This window comes from Psammomys obesus, unplaced genomic scaffold (assembly GCF_907164565.1).
Source record: "Psammomys obesus unplaced genomic scaffold, mPsaObe1.curated_primary_1811, whole genome shotgun sequence".
NCBI lineage: Eukaryota > Metazoa > Chordata > Mammalia > Rodentia > Muridae > Psammomys > Psammomys obesus.
This window is the reverse complement of record NW_026585797.1, coordinates 16,058,845-16,079,657: the sequence shown is the minus strand read 5'-3', so window position 1 is coordinate 16,079,657 and position 20,813 is coordinate 16,058,845. Positions and strand designations below refer to the sequence as shown.

Below are 20,813 nucleotides of genomic sequence, written 5' to 3'. Positions count from 1 at the left end.
TCAGTGGCTGGCTCTTTGATCACTTCCCTCTGAGGCGGCGGGGGGGGGGGGGGGGGGGCCTTACCAGGCCACAGAGGAAAACAATGCAGCCAGTCCTGATGAGACTTGATAGGTTAGGGTCAGATGAAGGGGAGGAGGACCTCCCCTATCAGTGGACTAAGGGAGGGGCATGGGAGGAGAAGAGGGAGGGAGGGTGAGACTGGGAGGGGATGAGGAAGGGGGCTACAACCAGGATACAACGTGAATAAATGGTAATAATAATTAAAAAAAAAAACACTTGGGATGATTGCTAAGACATACAACTTCAAGTGAACCCTCACCACCACACCAAATGAATCAGTTTCCAGAAAAGCAGCTGAGAAATGTATAGAATCCCATGCCAGAGGTACAGCAGCCAGCCAGAGCAATTTGCCTTTTTGACAACTGAGTTAGCAGAGTGGCAACCAGCCTGAACCAGCCCAAGGTGGGTAAGAATTCATGGCCCACCTCTGCCTCTTCATAGTTGCCATGTCACTAGGGCAGGCACTTAGCTCCCAAGACTCCTGGCTCCCGGGACCAAAGCCACACAGAGAAACCATATCTCAAAACAAAAACAAATGAACAAACAAAAAACCGGTTTTCCTTAATTTTGCCAACTGGCCATCAATCAATCCATGACTGTGGGGCATAGTTAATGCCCTGGCCATGTTACTTGTGACATCACTGAAGGGCAGGCTCAGCTGAGAAGTGGCAAGACATTCTTCCAGATACTCTGAGGGGGAGGACTTTATAACTAGCAATGGACAAGCAAGAACTCTTTCTGATGTCACAATCCAAGGAGAGGACCCCACTCTTGTCTTCCTAACCCTCTCTTCTGGCGTCTTCTGGTAGAGGCAACTCCACACTGGGAGGAAAAGCCCTTGCTAAGCAAAGCTCTGTCCTCCCCTCACTGAGCGCTCTTGACTCCACTTGCTTCTCCAGCCTCTTCTGCTGGCCATAGCTGACGCTGACTTCTGAAAAAGCAGGTAGCAACCCTGGCGTCAACAGCACAAGTGTGTCAATAAATACCCAAATACACAGAAATATCAAGGAACTAATTCTTGGGGGAGGCTGGGTTAAGAGTAAAGATAAAGCACAACAGTACAATGGTTCCTTTCTGCTTAGCTCACCTCGTATTCTGACCACAATGAGTGTCTCATTAAAATGCTTCTGGCATTCAAGGATACTGTTAGAAACAATGATAACAGTGACATTGCCACCCACCAGGTAGGTTTCCTCCTAATCTGCCTTTCCAAGGCCATCCTTCTCATGCACCTCAAAACATTGTATCACTTGTTGAACACTTACTAATGTGCTTAAGACTTTATCATTCAACCCTAGTTACTAAGATAAACCCTGAGATGAGTGAGCATTAGTTTCCCATTTAGAGGGAAAAGTCCAGGAGAAACACAAGCAACTCACCAAGCTGTTTGTGGCTAATTAGCAACAGACCTGCTATCCAAGCCAAGTAAGGCTCAGTTATTAGTGGTTTTGCTATTGCTCCTTTTTCCTCCTACCGTTCTGCAAAGCATCAAAGAGCCAGTCACTCAAACAGGATTTTCTGGCTTCTTCTTTTAGTGTATACTTCTAAACAGCAATTTAAATTTCTCCTTAACTTTCTTAATCTTGTCACTAATTGCTAAATGACTTATCACTGCTAAGACTGTGATCAAATCTGTCAAACATAAAAAACCACAGTCAAGAAAATAACAAGACAATTTACTTGCAGTCAACATGACATATTCGTTCTAGTCACGTTTCCTCCTCTCCCACTTTTCCCAAAGTCTTCAGCATCTCCTCCAAACCAGTGAGGTGCCAACCAGGTGTAAAGAAATGACAACCTAGCATGTTTCTTGATGTTTTGGTTGTGAACCTAACCTTTAATGACTGAGCCATCTTGCTAAGCCCAGCCTATAGTATTTCTAAGTGTGCTTTAGTTTTTACAATAAAAGCAGAAGAGAGGAAAAGGGAATGCTTTCTGAAACTTAAATTTCCAAAACATGCTTTTGCTGGCTTGATCCAATGGCTGTTATTTACAGCTCATTATGTCTTTTAATGTTTAGCACAGAAAAGATTTAACAGTAGTTGATTTCCATCAGTTCAAAAGAAGGGGCAGGGTGAGTGGTGGCACACATGTTTAATCCCAGCACTGGGGAGGCAGAGGCAGGTGGGTCTCTGAGATCAGTGTCAGCCTGGTCTACAGAGGGAGTTCCAGGATGTGCAGGCTTACACAGAGAAGCCTTATCTTGAAGAAAAAAAAAAGGGGGTAGGGAAGGGAGCAGAGACAGGAGAACGGCAAATCTGAGGCTAGCAAAACCTTTTCTCATAGAGTACAATCACGAGTCATCAAGCCAGAAAATATGACCTGAGCATCAAACAGATGAGTACGACTGTTTTGAAACTTTCAAAACATTGCATTAAGGTATGTAAGTTTATTGCTGACTATCAAATTTAATATGCAATAATTTGATCTGGGTTATGGTGGCAGAGCCTACAATAGCATCCTCAGAAGCTGAGGCAGGATTTGAGTTCACGGACAGCCTGGGCTAATCAGTAAGACCATTTTAAAGAAATGACTTTTAAAACTTGCAATTATAAACTTTGATTGTGAGATGGGTGTGGTAACACACTATAATTTCAGGATCAGGAGGCTGAGGCAGGAGCATGAGTTTGAGGTGAGTCTTGGGCTACAAAATATCCCATCTCAACAACACACCCTCCCCGGCCCCCATGCACAAGAAACCATAAAAACCCAGCAATGCATATTTATGCACACGTAAGTTAACTTTTATCTTGCCCTGAGAGTTCCTTAGATAGCATATGAAACTTCAAATTGTCAGTTGGTGGTTAGTACAGGAGTATTATGGATTTTTCCTCTGTGAATGCAGCTTGAAAGGGAAGCAGCTGCCAAGAAAATTTATGAATCAAAGCGCTTGAAGTTTCAGAATTTAGCAGTTTTCGGAAGCCAGTGACTTACAACCTCACAGCCCCCGTCCAACCTCCACTCAGGTTTAAGGTTCAACCAGGGAAGCAAATTCACGGAGTCTGTCAGTGAAGATGCTGGTGGGACCTTTATGTATGACGGGAGCTGCTCAGGCTCCAGGAGGCTCTGCTTGCTCCTGTGTGACCTGTGAGAGATTTGGTGTTTAAGGTAGTGAGGAAATGCAGGAGAGACGTAGAGGTTTACCTTCTTGTAGCAGACAGGGGTTCCTTTTTAAGTGAACCTCGACTGTAGAATGACCATAGTGGCCTCCACAGTGTGAGGTGGCGTAAAAGCCACCCAAAACCTATTCCAGGGTGAGGGTCACATTTGATCCCTGGGCACTTCGCTTCTGTACAGTGCCCTTGAGGTCAGGAAGTAAACACAGTCATTACGGAGCTCAAACTCACTGTCTGGCATGTGGCTCTTAACGAAACGCAATGAAGTGTTTATATCACCTTTAGCTGAAACTTGATTACTTAGAAAGGTTTTAGTGTGTTAATGAGTGTATCAGCTCAAATACAAAGACATAAAAAGACAACTTAGCCACAACAAAAAAGATGATTTCTTTGAATTTTATATAAGCCCATTCCGTATATGAGAGGCTGGGGAGATGCCCCTGAAGTTAAGTGGAAGGTAATTTGAAGAGTCAGGGATCCATGGTGGTGCACAGACGTGGTTGTGGCACAGTGACTGGCCTCATGGCTGATGGAGACCCTGTATGCTGGCAGGGTGTGTCCTTTGCCTGTTTGTACTCACCTGAATGAAGCTATAGCATATGAAAACCCTAAGGTAAAGCTATGTCAAACATTTTATTGGTGTTTCATGTTTGGTAGATTTAAGGAAATAAAACAACTTTGTTGAACAGAATTTTTTAATACAATATCTAGATGTACATGGACAACCAAACAATAGGGAACCCCCACAAATTAATGTTTTAACGATTTACAAACTGTTGGTAAAGATTATATGCTTGGATTTAAAAGAAATAATCCAATAGATGAAAAGTCTCTCATTAAATCTTGTAGATTAACCAATTGCTCTTTGTATAAAACTGATAAATCAGTGGTAAGAATTTATATCCAATTAACACTCCACAGAAAACCGTTTCCCTCGCATTTTCTTCTCCATTTCTCATTACTTGTCTTTTAAGTGGGAAAAATAAATTTGAATATACATATTAGCAAATGAAAGTGCAGGTTTGTACAGCTGGGCTCAGCAGCAAGAGTGACGAATGACGGTGGATGCTACACAGACTGAGGACATCCTCGAAGGCCTTTGTCCCCCGGCACAGTGGACATTCCATCCTTTTTTTTCATTGCTCTGAAACGAGCAGAACCAAATTCTTTTTTGATCTAAAGAAATATTTGTTTCCCCTACATCATTTGTGATCACGTAAGGCAGAGAGAGATTAGGTCCCACCGTCACCGGGGACAGCAGCAACATACAGACGTCAGAGCCAGCCCCGCGTGCTCACGGCACCCGCGGCGCTGCCACGTTGCTCTAATTCACCTAGCTGAGAAAACGCTTATTATCAACACACCACTGAAGAGGACGGTAGACTATTTCCTTGCTCTGAAAAGATGCTTTCACACTTGTCAGTACAGTTCTGTAAAAGGGGTCTCAGGGAGACTGTGGCTCTGCGGGATACCCATGACAGGCTGTGTTTACCAGAGCTGGTGACCTGGGCCACCTTCTGCCTCTACAAACAGCTTTTGTAGTAACATTGAAATAGACAGGTTTGTTTACACAACCCCTTCCCCCCAAATCACTCTACTTGGAGAGCAAAGAGGTACTCATTTTCAAGTATTACCTTGTAAAAGGTATTTTATTTTGCCAATTTTATATATGTTAAAGTTTAAAAATGAAAAGATCCATGTGAAAAATCATGCCTTGTCCATCCATTTCTTTTTATATGCTCTTTCAAATGTTCTTTTTCTTTTTTTTTTTTTAAAGAATGCAGAAAAATATTGATTTACTAAGAAGGAGCGAGCACTCTGGAAAAAGTCATCTCAGGGCATCAAGATTGAGGAGCATTTCTTTCTATTGGCGAAAATGATTAGAAAAGCTACCCAGCCTGTTGTCTTTAGCTGGCTTTAATAAGTCTTTCAAAATGATGGTCAAGAACTCTTTAGAAAACTGGAGGGAGTTGCTCCTTTGGAGCCTGAAATTCCATTAGTTGTAGAAAATGCCTGCTTTGGTTCTTCAGAGGAAATGCTCATATAACTTCTACATGGGGAGATAGAGAAGAGAACAGATTAATATGGATTCATCAAAAATCTTACAGAACACTATGGCAATATCTTATATTTCTTAAGAAAACCCACCATGCCCTTAGCTATAGTATCACACATAAGAATAAACAATCGTGGTGCTAGGATGCCTAGCATGCATGAGTCTCTGGACTCATAATCATATTGAAGTTGTGGCCAGTCATACTAGGCAAAATACCCTTCCAATTCAGATAAGGGAATATCACTGACTTAGAAACTCCATGCTTTGATAATTTAAATCCAAAACCTCTAAGAAAACTACATTTGTCTTGTATCCTCAGGATTCAATGCTTAGGGCTTCATACTTAAATGGAGGATGAAGGAATGTTTATTAATAAGTGGCCACCCAAAGGAACACTACTCAAGATGGCAAACTGGAATACTTCCTAGACAAAGGCAGTGGAAGGTAAAGGATGAGTTAAAACATGAAACTGAAGCAGAAAACCAGGCAGAAGTTTTTCCTCCTGGCAGATCTGGGAAGCAGCTACCGCTGCAGGCTGGTATCTGAGGCTGAGCCATCACATGGCCAGGCCAATCCCTTTCCCAGCCTAGAAGACAAATTTCACTGAAGCCGATAACACGATAGAGGCCAGTTTCAGTAGTTGGAGTGTTGTTACGGGGTCACAGACAAAGCAATTCGACCACAGGCCTCTACTGCCTCCATTTCAGTATCTGGAATTCGGCCAAACCTCTTTGTAAGAACAGTATAAAGAAATGCTGGTGACTGTATCTGATGGGAAGGGAGGGAGACAATCCCAGGCTTGCTGAGGGAGGACAGGACTAGGTTTATCCCTCGTATCCTGACATAGCTGGGATCGTGTCGTGGAGCTGGCAATGACCACTGAATTAGTAAAATTTGATTTTGCTCTTTCTTTTGGCTCCCGTACAGCTATTGTTCTTTCTGCATGAAGACTTGAGGTGAACTTGTCCTGAGGACTGTATAGGAGAGGCGCAGGCAGGCTCAGCAGTCATGAACAAGGGCTGGCAGACCCTCCGGCTCAGTGAGATGCTAGGAGTACTGTTCTTACTACTGCTATCCTAACTGCGCTGTGCTGTATTTTAAAAAGACAGTAGTAATATATGAACCGAGGTTGCAAAACCCAAAAGAAGGAAAAATGGCCAGAGAACCCAAGACAGTCTTCACCTATTGATGACCTGAGGAGGAGGGACCGAGCCCAGGCTGTTTCCTGAGGTGCATCACTCATAGAGGAGTCTGTTGCAACAGGAAGCCTCTCTGAGGTTGGCATCTAGTGGGTGCTCGCTGGCTGCTGCGCACAGACTGGGAGGGCAAGAAGCGACTACAAGTTGCCCAAAGCAACTCAATTTCAACTTCCATGATCCAGGCACAATCTTTTTACACAGTGGCTTACTTATTCCCTCAAAGAACAACAAAACCTTGGCTATCAGAGTTCAACCATCACAGAAGGACACTGACGACCAGCTCACCTGCAGTCTGTTGTGTTTGCACACCGTCTACCTGAGGTAGGGATCCAAGCGTCCCTTCATCACTAAAGGCCAAAATTGGTTTCAAAGGAATTTCTGGGCTCTCGTTGTTGGTGATATCTAATCTGGGTGCTTTTGATCCAACAGGTAAGTTTATAATTTCTTCAAAATTTTCATTTTGTACAGACATTCCATTTTCATTTGGCTGTTTTTCCAAAATCGGAGAGCTGGGGGATGTGAAAGGTCAGAACGAAAATGAGTTAAAATTAAGCTCATTTTCAGAGCAAACAACTATTTTAAAATAACTTTACAACTTTGAGATGAAACAGAAACTCAAGGCCATAGTGCTGGTTCAGCAGGCAGAGGCATTGCTGGCAGAGGACACAAACCCTGAGAACTTGAGTCTGCTGACATTACAAAGCCACCCCCTAGCCTCACCTGGGTGTCCCCCAATAAGTAAAGACACACATCATCTGACCACATCATCATTAACAAATAAGAATGGGAGTTGTGGCAAATCTGCACCTTAGATTAAAAAAACCTTTTATTATAACACTTATCAAATACAACAATGTTATAACAGATCATTATCAACAGAAACAGACCTCATTAGTCCTTCAACTCCCTTTTACCTCCCTTTCTTTTCTTTTTTCCTTCCTTCCTTTTGTTTTTGAGACAGGGTGTCTCTACATAGCCCTGCTATCCTTGAACTCACTACATAAACCTTGCTGACTGTGAATGTACAGGGATCCACCTGCCTCTTCTTGGGATTAAAGGTGAGCACCACCAAGCCTGGCTTTCAAGCCCTCCTCCTGCATCCCCTGCCCCAAGTCAGGGTTTCTCTGTATAACCTTAGCTTCAATTCTTCTTCCAGAGCTAGGATTACAAGTGTGTGCCACTGTGCCCTGCTGCTTTGTTTTTACTTCTTTTGTGTGTTCTTCCTTGCTTTTGAGTCAGGGTCTCATTCTGCAGCCAGGCTGGCCTGAAATTAGATCTGACAGCTTTAGTCTCTTCTCTGGGTTGGAATTACAGGCATGAACCACCCATCATATATGTTTGTTTTTTGTTTTTGTTTTTGTTTTTAAGCAGTCTTTCTATGTAGTCCTGACCAACCTCAAATTTGCAACAATCTGTAGCCTCAGCTTTAGGATCAGGGGTTACCGTACCAAGATTTCCCACACATCACAAACACTGTCATTCAAAGCACCTTTGTTCGGGATGAAGTGGCTCCCCTTTCCCTTCCTCTCCATCTCTGCTCTAAGTGAACCTCTTTGACCTCTCTCTGTAGCCCAAGCTTGCCACACAAAATTAAGGAGACAAATTAAAACAAACAACTTCCTGTTAAAACTCTGGTATTGTACCCGGGCAGACCCAGCAGTGAAACAGGCGTCGGTTGTTTAACTCACCTCTCTGTGGCCACTTTTGATTGTTGTAAAGCGACTCCACGTGGGCTGTCGGCAGAGTCTCTATTTCCTGGAGAGCTCATACCTGGTAGCGCAGACACCTCTGTACACAACACAGAGAACAGGCAGTTACTAGTATCCTACCAGCACCCTGAGCCCTAGGAACCAGAACTTGGATCTATGACCTGAATGTACAGCTTACTGTCTGTGAGACATTGGGCAAGTCAGACCATAATCCTTCCTGGATCATGGTTCCTGCCTGACAGGCGACTGTGAGAACTAACATTCTTACTGCTCAGCAGACTGAGAAACAGAAATAAATGCTGCATTCTTTGCTTGTACTTAGTTAGTTCTGGACATATATATTGAAACCAAATCAACTGATGAAGTGGCGTTAAGTTAGTTGACTTGATTGGCTGGCACAGAACACTTTTACCGAAGGATTCAGAGCAAATCACTGTAGAAGAGGAAGCCACATTTTATAAACTCGGTTGAGTTCCAGTCACACTTAGAAATATGTGTATGTCACGAACGGAAGCCAGAGTGCGCTGTCCCTAACTTCACCACCTAATTTGCTCCTCAATGTTGGGAGTTCCACTTAAGGTGACATTATTGACAACTGGCTCAAATCTAGGATGAGCTACCTTAAGGTCTTATAAACCTTGAGGGCCCGTAACAGCAGTAATGGTCTTGGAAATATCCCATTATGTGGTGGGGGTGGGTGAGGAGGCTCAGTTGAATGGCATGCACAAGGCTGCAGAGTCATTTCTGAGCAAAGCACACAGCCCTGAGGAAAGGTCAATCTGCCTCACCACGAGTGCTCCCCACACAGCCAGCTAGAGCTCAGCAGCTAAGCACATGGTCCCCACTGTCCAATCGTACACACAAGCGAAACAAAGCCCCACTAGATGGGTAGCCAAACACGAAGGCTATTTTCATTTAAGTCATATTTGTTGCTGTTTTTGTTTGTTTGTTTGTGTTTTTTGAGACAGGGTTTCTCTGTGTAGCCTTGGCTGTTCTGGACTTGCTTTGTAGACCAGGCTGGCCTCAAATTCACAGAGATCCACCTGCCTCTGCCTCCCTGATGTGCTGGGATTACAGGCGTGCACCACTGCACCTGACTTAAATTTGTTCTAAAATCTCCAAGAAACAATAACTTGCACAAAGACTACATTATATGAACAAATTACAAGGAAACCAGCACACTTTAAGTTTTATTTACCTCTCTTTTGAGCCAGGACTAAGAGAAATAATGTTTAAATCTTTTTTTTTTTTTCCCCTACGACTTATCCTAAATACAAGTTATGATTGTGTGTTAAGCTGAAGCTGGGGGCAGTAGAGTAGGCACTCAATCCTAGCGTGAGGGACGCTGAGGAAGGACAGGGAGTTCAAGATTGTCGTCATAGTGAATTCAGATCCAGATCACACTACAGAATCAGACAGATACACACACCCTCTCTCTCTCTGTCTCTCTCTGACACACACACACACACACACACACACACACACACACATCTTTAAACATTCTTCTTTTTGAAGCCTTTAGAGGGGGAAACAAGTGTCCCTCCCACCCACTCTTGTCTCCACAGCAACATTTCAAACGCCTTGAATTCACCGCTACAAATACCTGTTTCTCCAGGAAGAACTCCTTTGGCTATGTCACCATTTCTTTGTTCGGTGGTTTTCTAGAATGCAAAAGTTTAAAACTGAAGTTCTAGTGACAAGAGTGCTTTGAGGACCTGGGTTTGATGTCCCAGGGGAGGGGGATGGGCTTGAAAGAAAAAAAAAAGCCAAATCAAGAACAGTTAGAGTGAGCAGGGCCCTTGGGAAGAAAGCAGGCAGGGGGTGTAGGATGTTCAAGGTCACGTTTAATGACGCCAGCCTGAGGGACAAGGGGCCCTGCCTCACAGAATGAAAGAGAAGCTAGGAAAGGCCGTGCCAGCACCTTATCCGCTGTGTCTGTTCTCCTGGTTCTTCTCATAATCTCTTCAAGTCGCTGTAAAAACAAAAAACAAACAAACAAAAAGAACACATGAGATAGCGGGTGAGATACAGAAAGCACAGCAGCCTGGCTCATTCCAATAAAATCAGAAGCAGATTATTAAGATGTGGAGAAAATACAATTCACAGTTCTTCGTCCTAATTGGATTTATTAATAGAGACTGGAGCCATTTTAGCTCCTGTGGTAGAAGTAGCTGCTTTGGGGAAAGGCGGAAACTCTGGCAGCTTTCTTGGAATTAACACTGAGGGTGGAACACTTTGTTCCTGACCGAGGCTTCAGGCAACTGCAGGGCCAGGAAGGAAGCAGAACCACGCTGGGCTCCACCCTGGGCCCCTTACCTTCTTCCTCTCCAGGCGCTCCTGCTCTTCTCTCTGGAAATGCTTCTCTCGTTCCTGCCGGGCCCTCTCCGCTTCCTCCCTGGCGCGGGCTTCTTCTTCTTTCTGAAAACAAGTTGCTTCCGCTGCTCATCCCTAGTCTTGTTCGCCTGCAACCCAGGCCCCCGCACTGCCAGAAGCGGGAAGGCGGGCAGAGGCCATGATGGGGTACACCACCCCACTCAACTCTTTGGAGATACGTCCCCCACTCCGCCCCGGCTCGCCCCTCTTCTTGCACCTGCCGCGCAGCCCTGATCCAGGAGCCACCTGCCAGTACAGGCTTTGCACCCGGCTCATCTGCGCCTGCGCCGGGGCCCACACCTGCTTCTGCAGGCGGTCCACCTCTTCCCTCTCTGACCGCTCCCGCTCCTCCTCAGCCAGGCGCAGCGCCAGCGCCTCTTTCTCTCGTGCTAGCTCCGCTTCCAGCCTGCGGGCCTCTTCTTCCCGGCGGCTTCGCTCTTCAGCCACCCTTCGAGCCAGTTCCTCTCTCTTTTGTCTGTGAAGAGACAAGAGTGAAGGCGCATGAGGACACTTCCTTGATGAGAGGCCAGGTGCCGCAAGGGCAGTGGTAGTCCAGAGATCTGGAGGACTCCCCCCAACCCCGTGGTCACATTCCACCGTGGGTACTGAACAACATTTGCTTGCCCCCTCGTTTCTGTCGGAAACATGTTTGTGACCTCCCCGTGGAAGCTGGGCGTCCAACCCAGGTCCTCTGGAAGAGCAATCAGTGAGTGCCCTTACCTGATACAGCATCTCTCTAGACCCAAGGGAAACCCCCCCCCCCCAATCTTAATGTTTATACTATTCCACCTGCATGGAAGCATGCAGGCCAGAAGACGACACCGGATCTCATTATAGATGGTTGTGAACCACCATGTGATTGCTCATATGGTTTCTGGGAATTGAAGTCAGGACCTCTGGAACAGCAACCAGTGCTCTTAACCTCTGAGCCATCCCTATAGCCCCCAGGAAACTTTTAAAAATGCCGCTGGAACTCTCAACTGCTTCTCCAGTACCGTGTCTACCTGCAGGCTGCCATGATGAAAATGGATTAAGGCTCCAAAAACTGTTAGCCAGCCCCGATTAAATGCTTTCCTTTGTAAGAGTTGCTGTGGTCATGGCGTCTCACAGTAGTATGGTACTGAGTAAGACAGAAGTTGGTACCAGGAGTGGAGCATAGGAGATACTCCTGCTAAGGTGAAGGGCAGGTCATTGTACTTGGCCTCTCCTCGAACAGGAAAGAAACACAAAGTTGAGTGGACCTATCTGGAGTCTGGAGACAGCCCATTCCCCACTTGGGTGTGTTACTCTGACCTGTATACCATATGGCAGGCCCATAGATGTGTCAAAGAAGAGACTTCTGGGATTCTGTGGCAAGGCTTTAACCATCATCTGCACACAACTCGTCTCCCTTTGAAAGACAGCTCTTGGGCTGCTATTGGGCCTTAGTGGACACTGACTGTTTGACAATGGTTCACCAAGTCACCATGAGACCTGAACTGTCCATCAGGAGCTGGGTGCTCTCTGACCTGCTAAGTCGTAAAGCAGGACGTGCACAGCAGCGATCTACTATCAGATGGGAGTAGTGTACGTGCTGGGACCCTAGGAGGTCCGACAGCGCTAGCAAGTTATGTGAAAAACTTCCCTAAAGCCCCTGGTTTCTACTGCTGTTACCACACCCTCTGCTGCCTCGTGGGGTGTGCCTAGGATCAGCTGACTGAGGAAGAGCAGACCAGAGCCTGGTTTACTGAGCTCTACATGTCACGCAGGCGCCACCCAGAAGCAGACAAGATGGCTGTCGTGTCACAGCCCCTTTCTGGGACAACCCTGAAAAGAGACCGGTGAAGGGGAATCTTCACAGTGGGTGTGGTGGTTTGAACAGGTTTGGCCTCCGTAGACTCCTGTGTCTGAATGCTTGCCCTACAGGGAGTGGCTCTATGAGGAGGTGTGTCCTTGTTGGAGGAAATGTGTCACTATGTAGGTGGGCTCTGAGGTCTCCTATGCTCAAGCTCTACCCAAGTGCTTAACAGAGCCTTTGGACCAAAATGAAGAATTCTTGGCTCCTCCAGCACCATGGCGCCAGGCTTCCCACCATGATGGGCCAAACCTCTGAAACTACAAGCCAGCCCCAATTAAATGTTTCTTGTGTAAAAGCTGCCTTGGTCATGGTGTCTCTTGACAGCATTGGAAATCCTAACTAAGACAGCGGGCAAGAGTGGGTAGTACCCATGACCGTACATTTTGTTTGGAAGGAGGGATGACCAGATGTGCGACTGTTCACCGATCCGTGGGCTGCGGCTGATGGACCGGCTGGACGGGGAGGGACCCGGGAAAGAGCAGGATTGGAAAACTGGCGAGAATGGTATCTGGGAAAGAATTATGTGGATGGATCTCTGCAAGTGAGCAAAGGATGTGAGGATGCTTGAGTCCCAAGTCGGTGCTTATGAAAAGGTGACATCAGCTGAGGAGGAGTTCGGTAATCAAGCAGGTGGGACGGCCTGTTCGGGGACGGTCGGAGGGTCAGCCTTTCCCCCAGCCATTCCTGTCACTGCACAGTGGGCAGGGGAACAGAGGGGCCATGGCGGCATAAGGGGGGCTGATGCTGGATAACATCTGCTCACCAAAGCTGACTGGATGCAATTACTTGAGTTAGATAGGACTCCCTCCCCTCTTTGAATCTTTTCTTGTCCATGTGGGTATGATGCTATTCAGAAGAAATTTGATTTTAAAAATAGTTCTGGGGATGTAGCTCAGCAGATGCTGGAAAACATGGCCTTCTGCTCACCAAAGCTGACTGGATACAGTTGCTGCTGTGTGCCAGATGTGCCAAGAGCAGATACCAACACTTAGCCTCAGATATGGCACCATTCCCTGGGGTGACCAGCCAGCAACCTTACCTCGTTGGACCACTTCCTCCGTGGAAAGGGCAATGCTTTGTCCTTCCTGGAGTCGATACTTATTCTGGTTATGGATTTGCCTTTCCTGAACAAAATGCTTCTGCCAAAACCGCTACCCTGGCATATGTGTGGCAGGCAATTTGGGAGCAGTTAAGGATCATATCCAGCTGAGAGGAGCCTCATCTGAAGGAATATGCCTATCGGTGCTATGCGGCTTTACAGTGATACAGAGAGGCGTTTAGTCTGAGGATGTGGTTCTGCGAAAGCAGACCTGACAACCGCAGCTTCACTGTGCTCGCTTGTGGACGGCACATGTGTGTGCCTGCCTGAACTGTGCACACACATCTTCCAAGCATTCAGAGAGGAAGGGCTACTTAAAATGTACGCAATTACTTGAGTTAGACATGATTCTCCCCCCCTCCCCCCCGAATCTTTTCTTGTCCATCTGGGTATGTTGCTATTCAGAAGAAATTTGATTTTAAAAATAGTTCTGGGGATGTAGCTCAGCAGATAAGAGTGTTTGCCTGGCAAGGACAAAACCCTAGGTTCAATGCTCAGAAACCAAATAAACCAAGCATGGCACACAACTCCAACCTCTGCAGGAGGAACAGAAGGTCAGTGCCATCTTGGCTACAGAGCAGGTCTGAGGGCACTAGCAACTTTACCTTTCCAGCTCTTCCTTCTCCCTCCTTTCCCTTTCCTCCTTCTCCCGCTGCTCTCTGGCAAGCCTCCTCTTCTCAGCCAGCAGCCTCGTGGCCTCTTCTGGGTCAGTGGTGCCTGCAGAGGTCTTAGGAACAGCCACAGGGGATGATGGTGCTGGGACTGGGGCTGGGTCCGTAGCTGGAGCAGGGGCCCGGGTTGGAACGGGGGCTGGGGCTGGAACAGCTGTACAAATAGGTACAAGGAGAAAACCAAGTGGAACTAAAATCCAAGAAACAGAACAAAAACTGGCATTCCCTATGCCCTGGGCCTGGGGTTCATTTTCTCCCAGAAAAGGGAACGTGCATCACTCTGTGTTCTCACGGTTTCACCGGTCCATCTATCTGTAGCCAAGCAACCGATTACAAAAGACGAGTGTGTAAGTGAGACATCCAGCAAAGCTCAACTCTGTCACCAGTTAAATCAGTTAACAATATCTACCAAATGTGTACCGAGAGCCTCTGTTAGGTTCTGTGGGAAGCTCTGATCCCAGGAAAATGAAGATGGGGTTTTCCGTTCGCCTTTTATTACATGGACCTCTTCTGTGCTTTGGTGACTTTGGTACCAGAGGATGAAAGCCTTTTAATGAGTATCCTTAGCACCCACGCCACACCCAGGACTTGGGCTTGGCTGGTGGCTCCCAATGAAGAGGCTCCGTTTATTTATTTCAATTGTTTTAAAATACAAAATACACCCCCCCTTTTTTCCTTTAAATGACCTTCTTTATTTTTTATTTTTTAAAAATTTTTATTAATTACAGTTTATTCACTTTGTATCCCAGCTGTAGCCCACTCCCTTGTCTCTTCCCAATCCCACCCTCCCTCATATACTCCTACACCCCTCCACAAGCCCACCGATAGGGGAAGTCCCCTTCCCCTTCCCTCTGACCTTAGCCTATCAGGTCTCCTCAGGACTGAGGACCGCCTGCATTGTCTTCCTCTGTGGCCTGGAAACCCCCCCACCCCCGCTTTTTTTAAACAGGATTTTTGTGTAGTTCGAGCTAATGGCAGTGGCATCCAATTAGTAATCTTCCTGCTTCAGGCACCTGACTACTGAGATCACAGGTGTGCACCACCACAGGATGCTAAGAGTGCTCTTTCAGCCAGGTGTGGTAGCCCACACCTTTAATCTCCAGCCTGGGATACATAGTGAGACTTTGTCTCAAAAAATGCACCCAGAGGCATCTTGAGACCTGAGTTGCAGGAAACAACAGCCTTGTTCAGGGGCAGGTACTCTAGCTGCCCACACACCTGACCCCAAGAATGCTTGGGGCAAGAGTTAAACTATGTAGAGCGTTTAGATTTAGGACGATGATTGAAAATGGTATTTGGTCGGTCTCATTATGACTGTACATGATGGAATAGCATCTGAGACACCATTCCCAAACCTTCCTTTTCAGTTCTACGGCCCTACTCAATCACAGAGCCCTTTCTCACCTCCCCTCCTCCTCCCTCTGGAATTGAACCTACAGCCTCATGCATGCTAGGCAAGCACACTATCCCTGAGCTACACACCCAGCCCTTGTATACTGTTATTTAGTCTCACTAAGCTGCTCAGTTTAGATTTGAACTCACTCTTCATCTCAGACAGGCCCTGAACTGAGACCCATGTGCTTCAGCCTCCATCACAGCTAGGATTACCAGAAGGAAGCACGGGCCCAGACCTTTCATTAACATTTTACTATTTTGGGTCCTTGTCATCTCCTTCGGAATGAAGCCAACACTGGCATCTTATGCTCTTGACATTTTAACTAGTTCTTGGTTCCTTAGTTCCAAATTTCTAAACAACACTGAGTTATTTCATTGAAGACAACCATTGGGCGGATCTCTGTTGAACACTACACTCAACCAGTGGTCCTCAAATCTAGTATGGAAGTGGTCTGATCTGTCAGCACATATTCTGATACAGTGGATCTGAGGTAAGGCCAGGGGCTTGTAGTCTGAAAAATTCTGGAGGTGATAGCTTTAGAATATTTTTAGAAATCCTTTGAAAATCTTTTGATAAATACAGATTCGGCTGGGGACGCAGCCTGCACAGCCTGCCTGGCATGCACAGTGTCCAAGCCTAATGCCCAGGACCTCACATACCCAGTCCTGGTGGCAAGTATCCGAAATCCTAGCAATGTGGGAGGTGGAAACAGAAGAATAAGAAGTTCAAGGTCATCCTTAGCCACACAGTGAATTCACAGTACAGACTGCTGGTGTAGGCAGATGAGAGGAAGAGAGAGGAGAGAGCAAAAAGAGAGAAGGGGAAGGGGGAAAAGAGAGGAATAAGAATATGAAATTCAAATATCCAGTAGGGAAAGAAAGGTTGAATAAAACAGTACATGAACAGGGAAAACAGAGGGGAACACCATCACACATCCGGAACCAGCTGGTCCATTCTTACCAGGGTCAGTTGGCTCTACGGGTGTCCCCTCTTCCACTGTGGCCTCTTCTACCTTCACTAGGGGTGCTCTGCCCTTCACTGAGGGCTCACTGGCAACTTTCTTCTCAGGGTCTTTTTTCTCAGGCTCCACTTTGACTTCTTTCTTGATAGGGCGGATGTTGCCAGGGGATGACGGATGGGCCTGAGTGGAAGCAGCTTTGGCTGAGCCAGGAGGCAAGTTGGATGCTGGTCGTGGTGTGCCGGGCAAATGAGGCATGGACTTGGATGGGAGCCTAGGCATCAAATAACAAGGACAATGGGTGTGTCAGGTCGACTCTCCAGAACCCAGAACTCCCATTAGAGGAAAACCACGCAGCAGGGTTTGAATGTGGAAAAGGAGGCCCTAATGAGACCCAGTGCAAAGCTTCTTTTTCCTTTTGCTTAAAGGAAGCGTGTTGGTCCTTAAGTCAAAGGCAAGCAATGAGAAAGAGCTAATTCTCCAACGCGGACACTCCCATCAGCCTTCTCTGTCACACTCACCAAAGACGGGCTGGAGCTGATGATCTCGCTTTGGGATTTGATGGAGACAGAGTCCTTCGGACACCAGAGGAAACATGGAAAGGAATGCCTTCTCTTTCTCGCTCTCTTTTATGGCTCTGGGTTCAGAGAAACTCAATAATTAAAATTTTCTGAGTGACATAATCATATCAATGACATCCAACAACAGACTACAAACCATCTAGTGTTTTAAAGAATTTATTTAAGACAATTTCTAAACTATGTCCTATCTCTCCATTCCATGCAGGGAAAGGCCCCTGTTAGCTAACAACTCAACACTACAAAATTGAATTAACACAGATGACATGTATAAAGTAGATCTGATGGATGGTTTGGCTTGTTTGTCAAAAAGGAAGGATTTGAAGGGAATAAAGAAAAGGGGGAGATGACGTAATTACATTACAATCTCAAAAAAAGAGAAAAGAAATAAACAACAAAAAAGGCATAGTTAGGCTTTTAAAAAGCACCTATACTTTCTGTTTAAAATTACCTAGAGTGAATTAGCCTTGTATCTCACATATGCTAAAATTCATTTCCTTTTGTTTTAAATTTTGTGATTTTTCTTTTTTCCATAATGATTGAACTTCAGTCTTCATACCACTGAGCCACACTACCAGCTCCATTTAAAAGAAATCTTTAAGCACATATTATATTTTTTTATTCTTTGGCAGTTTTCTTCTGCTCTGGAAAATACTATTGCTTAGTCATCTAAAAACAGTTCGCATGTCTGTTGTTTCAGATACATGCTCAACTTTTTATGTGGATATTGTAGGCAAGTCCTTACCTAAGGCCCCGTTTCCCCAAGGAAGGGGGGGGGGTTTGAGTTTCTCTTTCCTAGGAAGAGATCTAACATATAGCTGAGACATCAGTCCTCCCTTGATGGCTGCCTAGGAACTCAGCCGGAGATCTGGCCAAAGGTTCAAAGAAAAGACTAAAGATGTGTTCTGAGGTTCTAAAGGCAACATGAAAAAGGGGAGAGGCAAAGGGTATGAGGAAAGGGGATGGGAAACTGAAGAGAAGAAGAGGAAGCCTAGACTAGTGTTTGAAGAATCTAGAGACAGAGACAGAGACAGAGACAAGGGAGAGAACAAAGGCTAGAAAGAAACACCTGAAGGATCTGAGACTGTGACCAGTTATGGGTGGCAACAGGGAAGCTGGCTGGTTACATCTGTGGGCAATCGAGTACAAGGCAGCAGGGACAGGGCAGAGCCCACCTTGCCAGGAGCTGCCAGCACACCCCGGCTCAGTCACAGTGCTCCCCTCCTGCTCTCTGTGTTCCTTCTATCACTTCTTCGTCTTCCTGAGCAGGACCCTAGCTCAGGAAGAGCTGCGACTGGAGGAAACGCTGCGTGTCTTTGTGGTCTTCCTACCACAGAGGAACTGAGGGCAGAGAGGACCATCCCACAGCATGGGGGCCAGCTTTACATCATTTCAATTGCACGGCCACCTTCTGCCCCATCGTGAATTCTCAAAGGCAGGTGGGGCCGTAAGGAGCAGCTGCAGTCTCTGGATGGGTCCCTCCTGAGTGAAGCCCAGATACCTCTGGGAGACTGGAGCTAGGATGGGGGGTGGGGGGTGGGGGGTGGGGGAGAAGAGCCTTTCTTCCTAAGGGAGATGCTAATGTACCAAGGCAAGGCTTTTCTTCTTCCTTTAAGAAAGTTTTTAAACATACATTTATTTGCTTATATGTTTATTTTTGAGTGTGCATCTGTGTTGAGTCAAAGGACACCTTGTGAGAGTCAGAGTTGGTTCTTTCCATCTACTGTGAGGGCTCTGGAACTCAGCTCTATCATGATTGCCAGTAAGCATGCTGCTCACCCATTTCTTGGATGTGTGTGTGTTGAGGGTCTCTCTATTATTTAGCTCTGGCTGTCCTAATCTCAACTATGTAGACCAAGGTGGCCTTGGACTCACAGAGATCCACCTTCCTTTGCCTCCCATGTGTTGGGATTAAAGGTGTGCACATGTGGCTTAAATAAAATCAAGGACAGCAGAGTGGGAAAGTCAGATAGGGCATTTTGCATGAGGAATCTGGGTCTAACTTTGATCGTCTGGGTTTCCTGAGTCAGGGCCTTGGAAGGAACCACACACACCTTAACCCTATGCCCCTGACTGTGTTTTCATTGAGGTGACAGCAGGCTGGTGATGTCTTTCTCTCTCCTTAACCACCAGGGGCCATGAGAGCCCATGCTGGGAGTTTACCCTTCTCTTTTCAACCTTTCCGTTGCTCTTACATCCAGCTACCTGTCCAGGCACCATACACACAAAAGCACTCCTGGTTTTCATCCTGGTGTGAGTTAATGGCTAGCAAGCTGATTATCTTTCCTCTGAACCCTTAATGCTGAGATCGCACACAAGCTGCTAAAATCAACTGGCTGATGACCACCATGAAGGGACTTTACAATATCTCAAAAAGAACAAACTGGACCTCTCATATTTCCTCATTTTCAAATTTATTTTAAGGCTAGGCGTGGTGGCACATGCCTGTAATACCAGCACTTGGGAGGCAGAGGCAGGCAGATGTCTGTGAGCTCGAGGCCAGCCTGGTCTACAAAGTGAGTTCAGGACAGCCAAGGCTACATAGAGAAACCATGTATGTGTATTATATGTGTGTGTGTTTACACATTTTAAGACAGTAACAGTTAAAACAGTATGGTACTCACGTATAGAGCCAGGCATGCAGACCAACAGAACAGAATAGTCTAGAAACTAGAACCTGGGACTACTCAATGAGGGGAAAAACAGTTTTCAGCAAAGAGCACTGAGGAAGTACATTCACATGAGAAACAATGGAACTGGACCTTTCCTTTATCCAAGGCACAAACATGAACCAAGAATGGACTAACAATGTAATTGTGACTCTTAACCCTTTAAAAGGGGGCTAGCACCTAAAAAAGTTTCACATCATGGTGCCTGTAGCCCTGGCTGTCCTGGAATTCACTTGTAGAACAGGCTGGCTTTGAATTCAGAGATCCATCTGCCTCTGTCTCCCAAGTGCTGGGATTAAGGCGTGCACCACCACCACCTGGCATCTTGTAGGCAAAATCATCCAATCTGCCTCTAAGCAAAACCTTTCAAAGGATCCAGCAGCTGAAAACATTGAAGTTGCTCTGTCCAGCAAGTTGTGTGTGTGTGTGTAAGGTTCCAGACTCTGCAGCAAGGTCACATTATCACCCTGCCAGGTAAGCAATGACATGTGGAGGCCTGGGGAGTAGCCGTGACTGAAGTCCAGGGTCCAAAGCCAAAAACAATGTCTGCATCTTCCAACCACAACAAATAAGCTCACAGTTTAAACAAAGATGAAGAAGGATTTCCAGAGTCATGCAAATGACCTCACTGCATTTACAGCAGGAACAGTGTCAGTGTGCCCAGTTAGTTTAGCGGTAACAAGTACCCATGCTACCCTTTATTTTAAAGGGTTGAAGTCCACAGCTCAGTGGCCTTATAAGAGGTACCTACTGAACAAAGAATGTTTCCAAACACTTGTCTTCACCACATTTTAAGATATGGGCTTTGACAGGAATACACAGACATCCATATCTGATTCCGAGTGAGCTACCTTCAGAGTTGAGCCAGCTTCTGGAAATGGTTGGGATAAAAGGCCAGGGAGGCAGGCCAACTTGGTGTCTGACTTTGAAAAAGTATTCTAACTACTTATTTGTATAAAGGTCCCAGCAGAAATAGACCTGCCACTTATTTGTGCTTAAGGAAAGAACAGTTCCATCCTCAAGCTCAAATGCTTGGGGAGAACCAACTCCTCAAGAGGAGACGCAGTGAGGGGCAGGAGTGCATAGCCAGC

At 46.1% G+C, this 20,813-nt stretch overlaps 1 protein-coding gene across 2 annotated transcripts in view; it reads right to left on the bottom strand.

The window, feature by feature from the left end:
* Positions 1–3,854: 3,854 nt before the first annotated feature.
* The window catches only part of Map7 (microtubule associated protein 7), a 135,832-nt gene continuing 118,873 nt past the window's right edge, over positions 3,855–20,813 (bottom strand). For both annotated transcript variants that reach the window (XM_055599288.1, XM_055599287.1), the window contains exons 9-18: positions 16,997–17,112; positions 16,478–16,749; positions 14,056–14,275; positions 10,815–10,989; positions 10,458–10,559; positions 10,063–10,113; positions 9,745–9,802; positions 8,121–8,220; positions 6,718–6,941; positions 3,855–5,227 (exon numbers count right to left, since the gene is read on the bottom strand). In XM_055599288.1, coding sequence (XP_055455263.1) covers positions 5,217–5,227; positions 6,718–6,941; positions 8,121–8,220; positions 9,745–9,802; positions 10,063–10,113; positions 10,458–10,559; positions 10,815–10,989; positions 14,056–14,275; positions 16,478–16,749; positions 16,997–17,112 — 1,329 coding nt within the window. In that variant the 3' untranslated portion in view covers positions 3,855–5,216. The remainder of the gene's footprint in view (positions 5,228–6,717; positions 6,942–8,120; positions 8,221–9,744; positions 9,803–10,062; positions 10,114–10,457; positions 10,560–10,814; positions 10,990–14,055; positions 14,276–16,477; positions 16,750–16,996; positions 17,113–20,813) is intronic.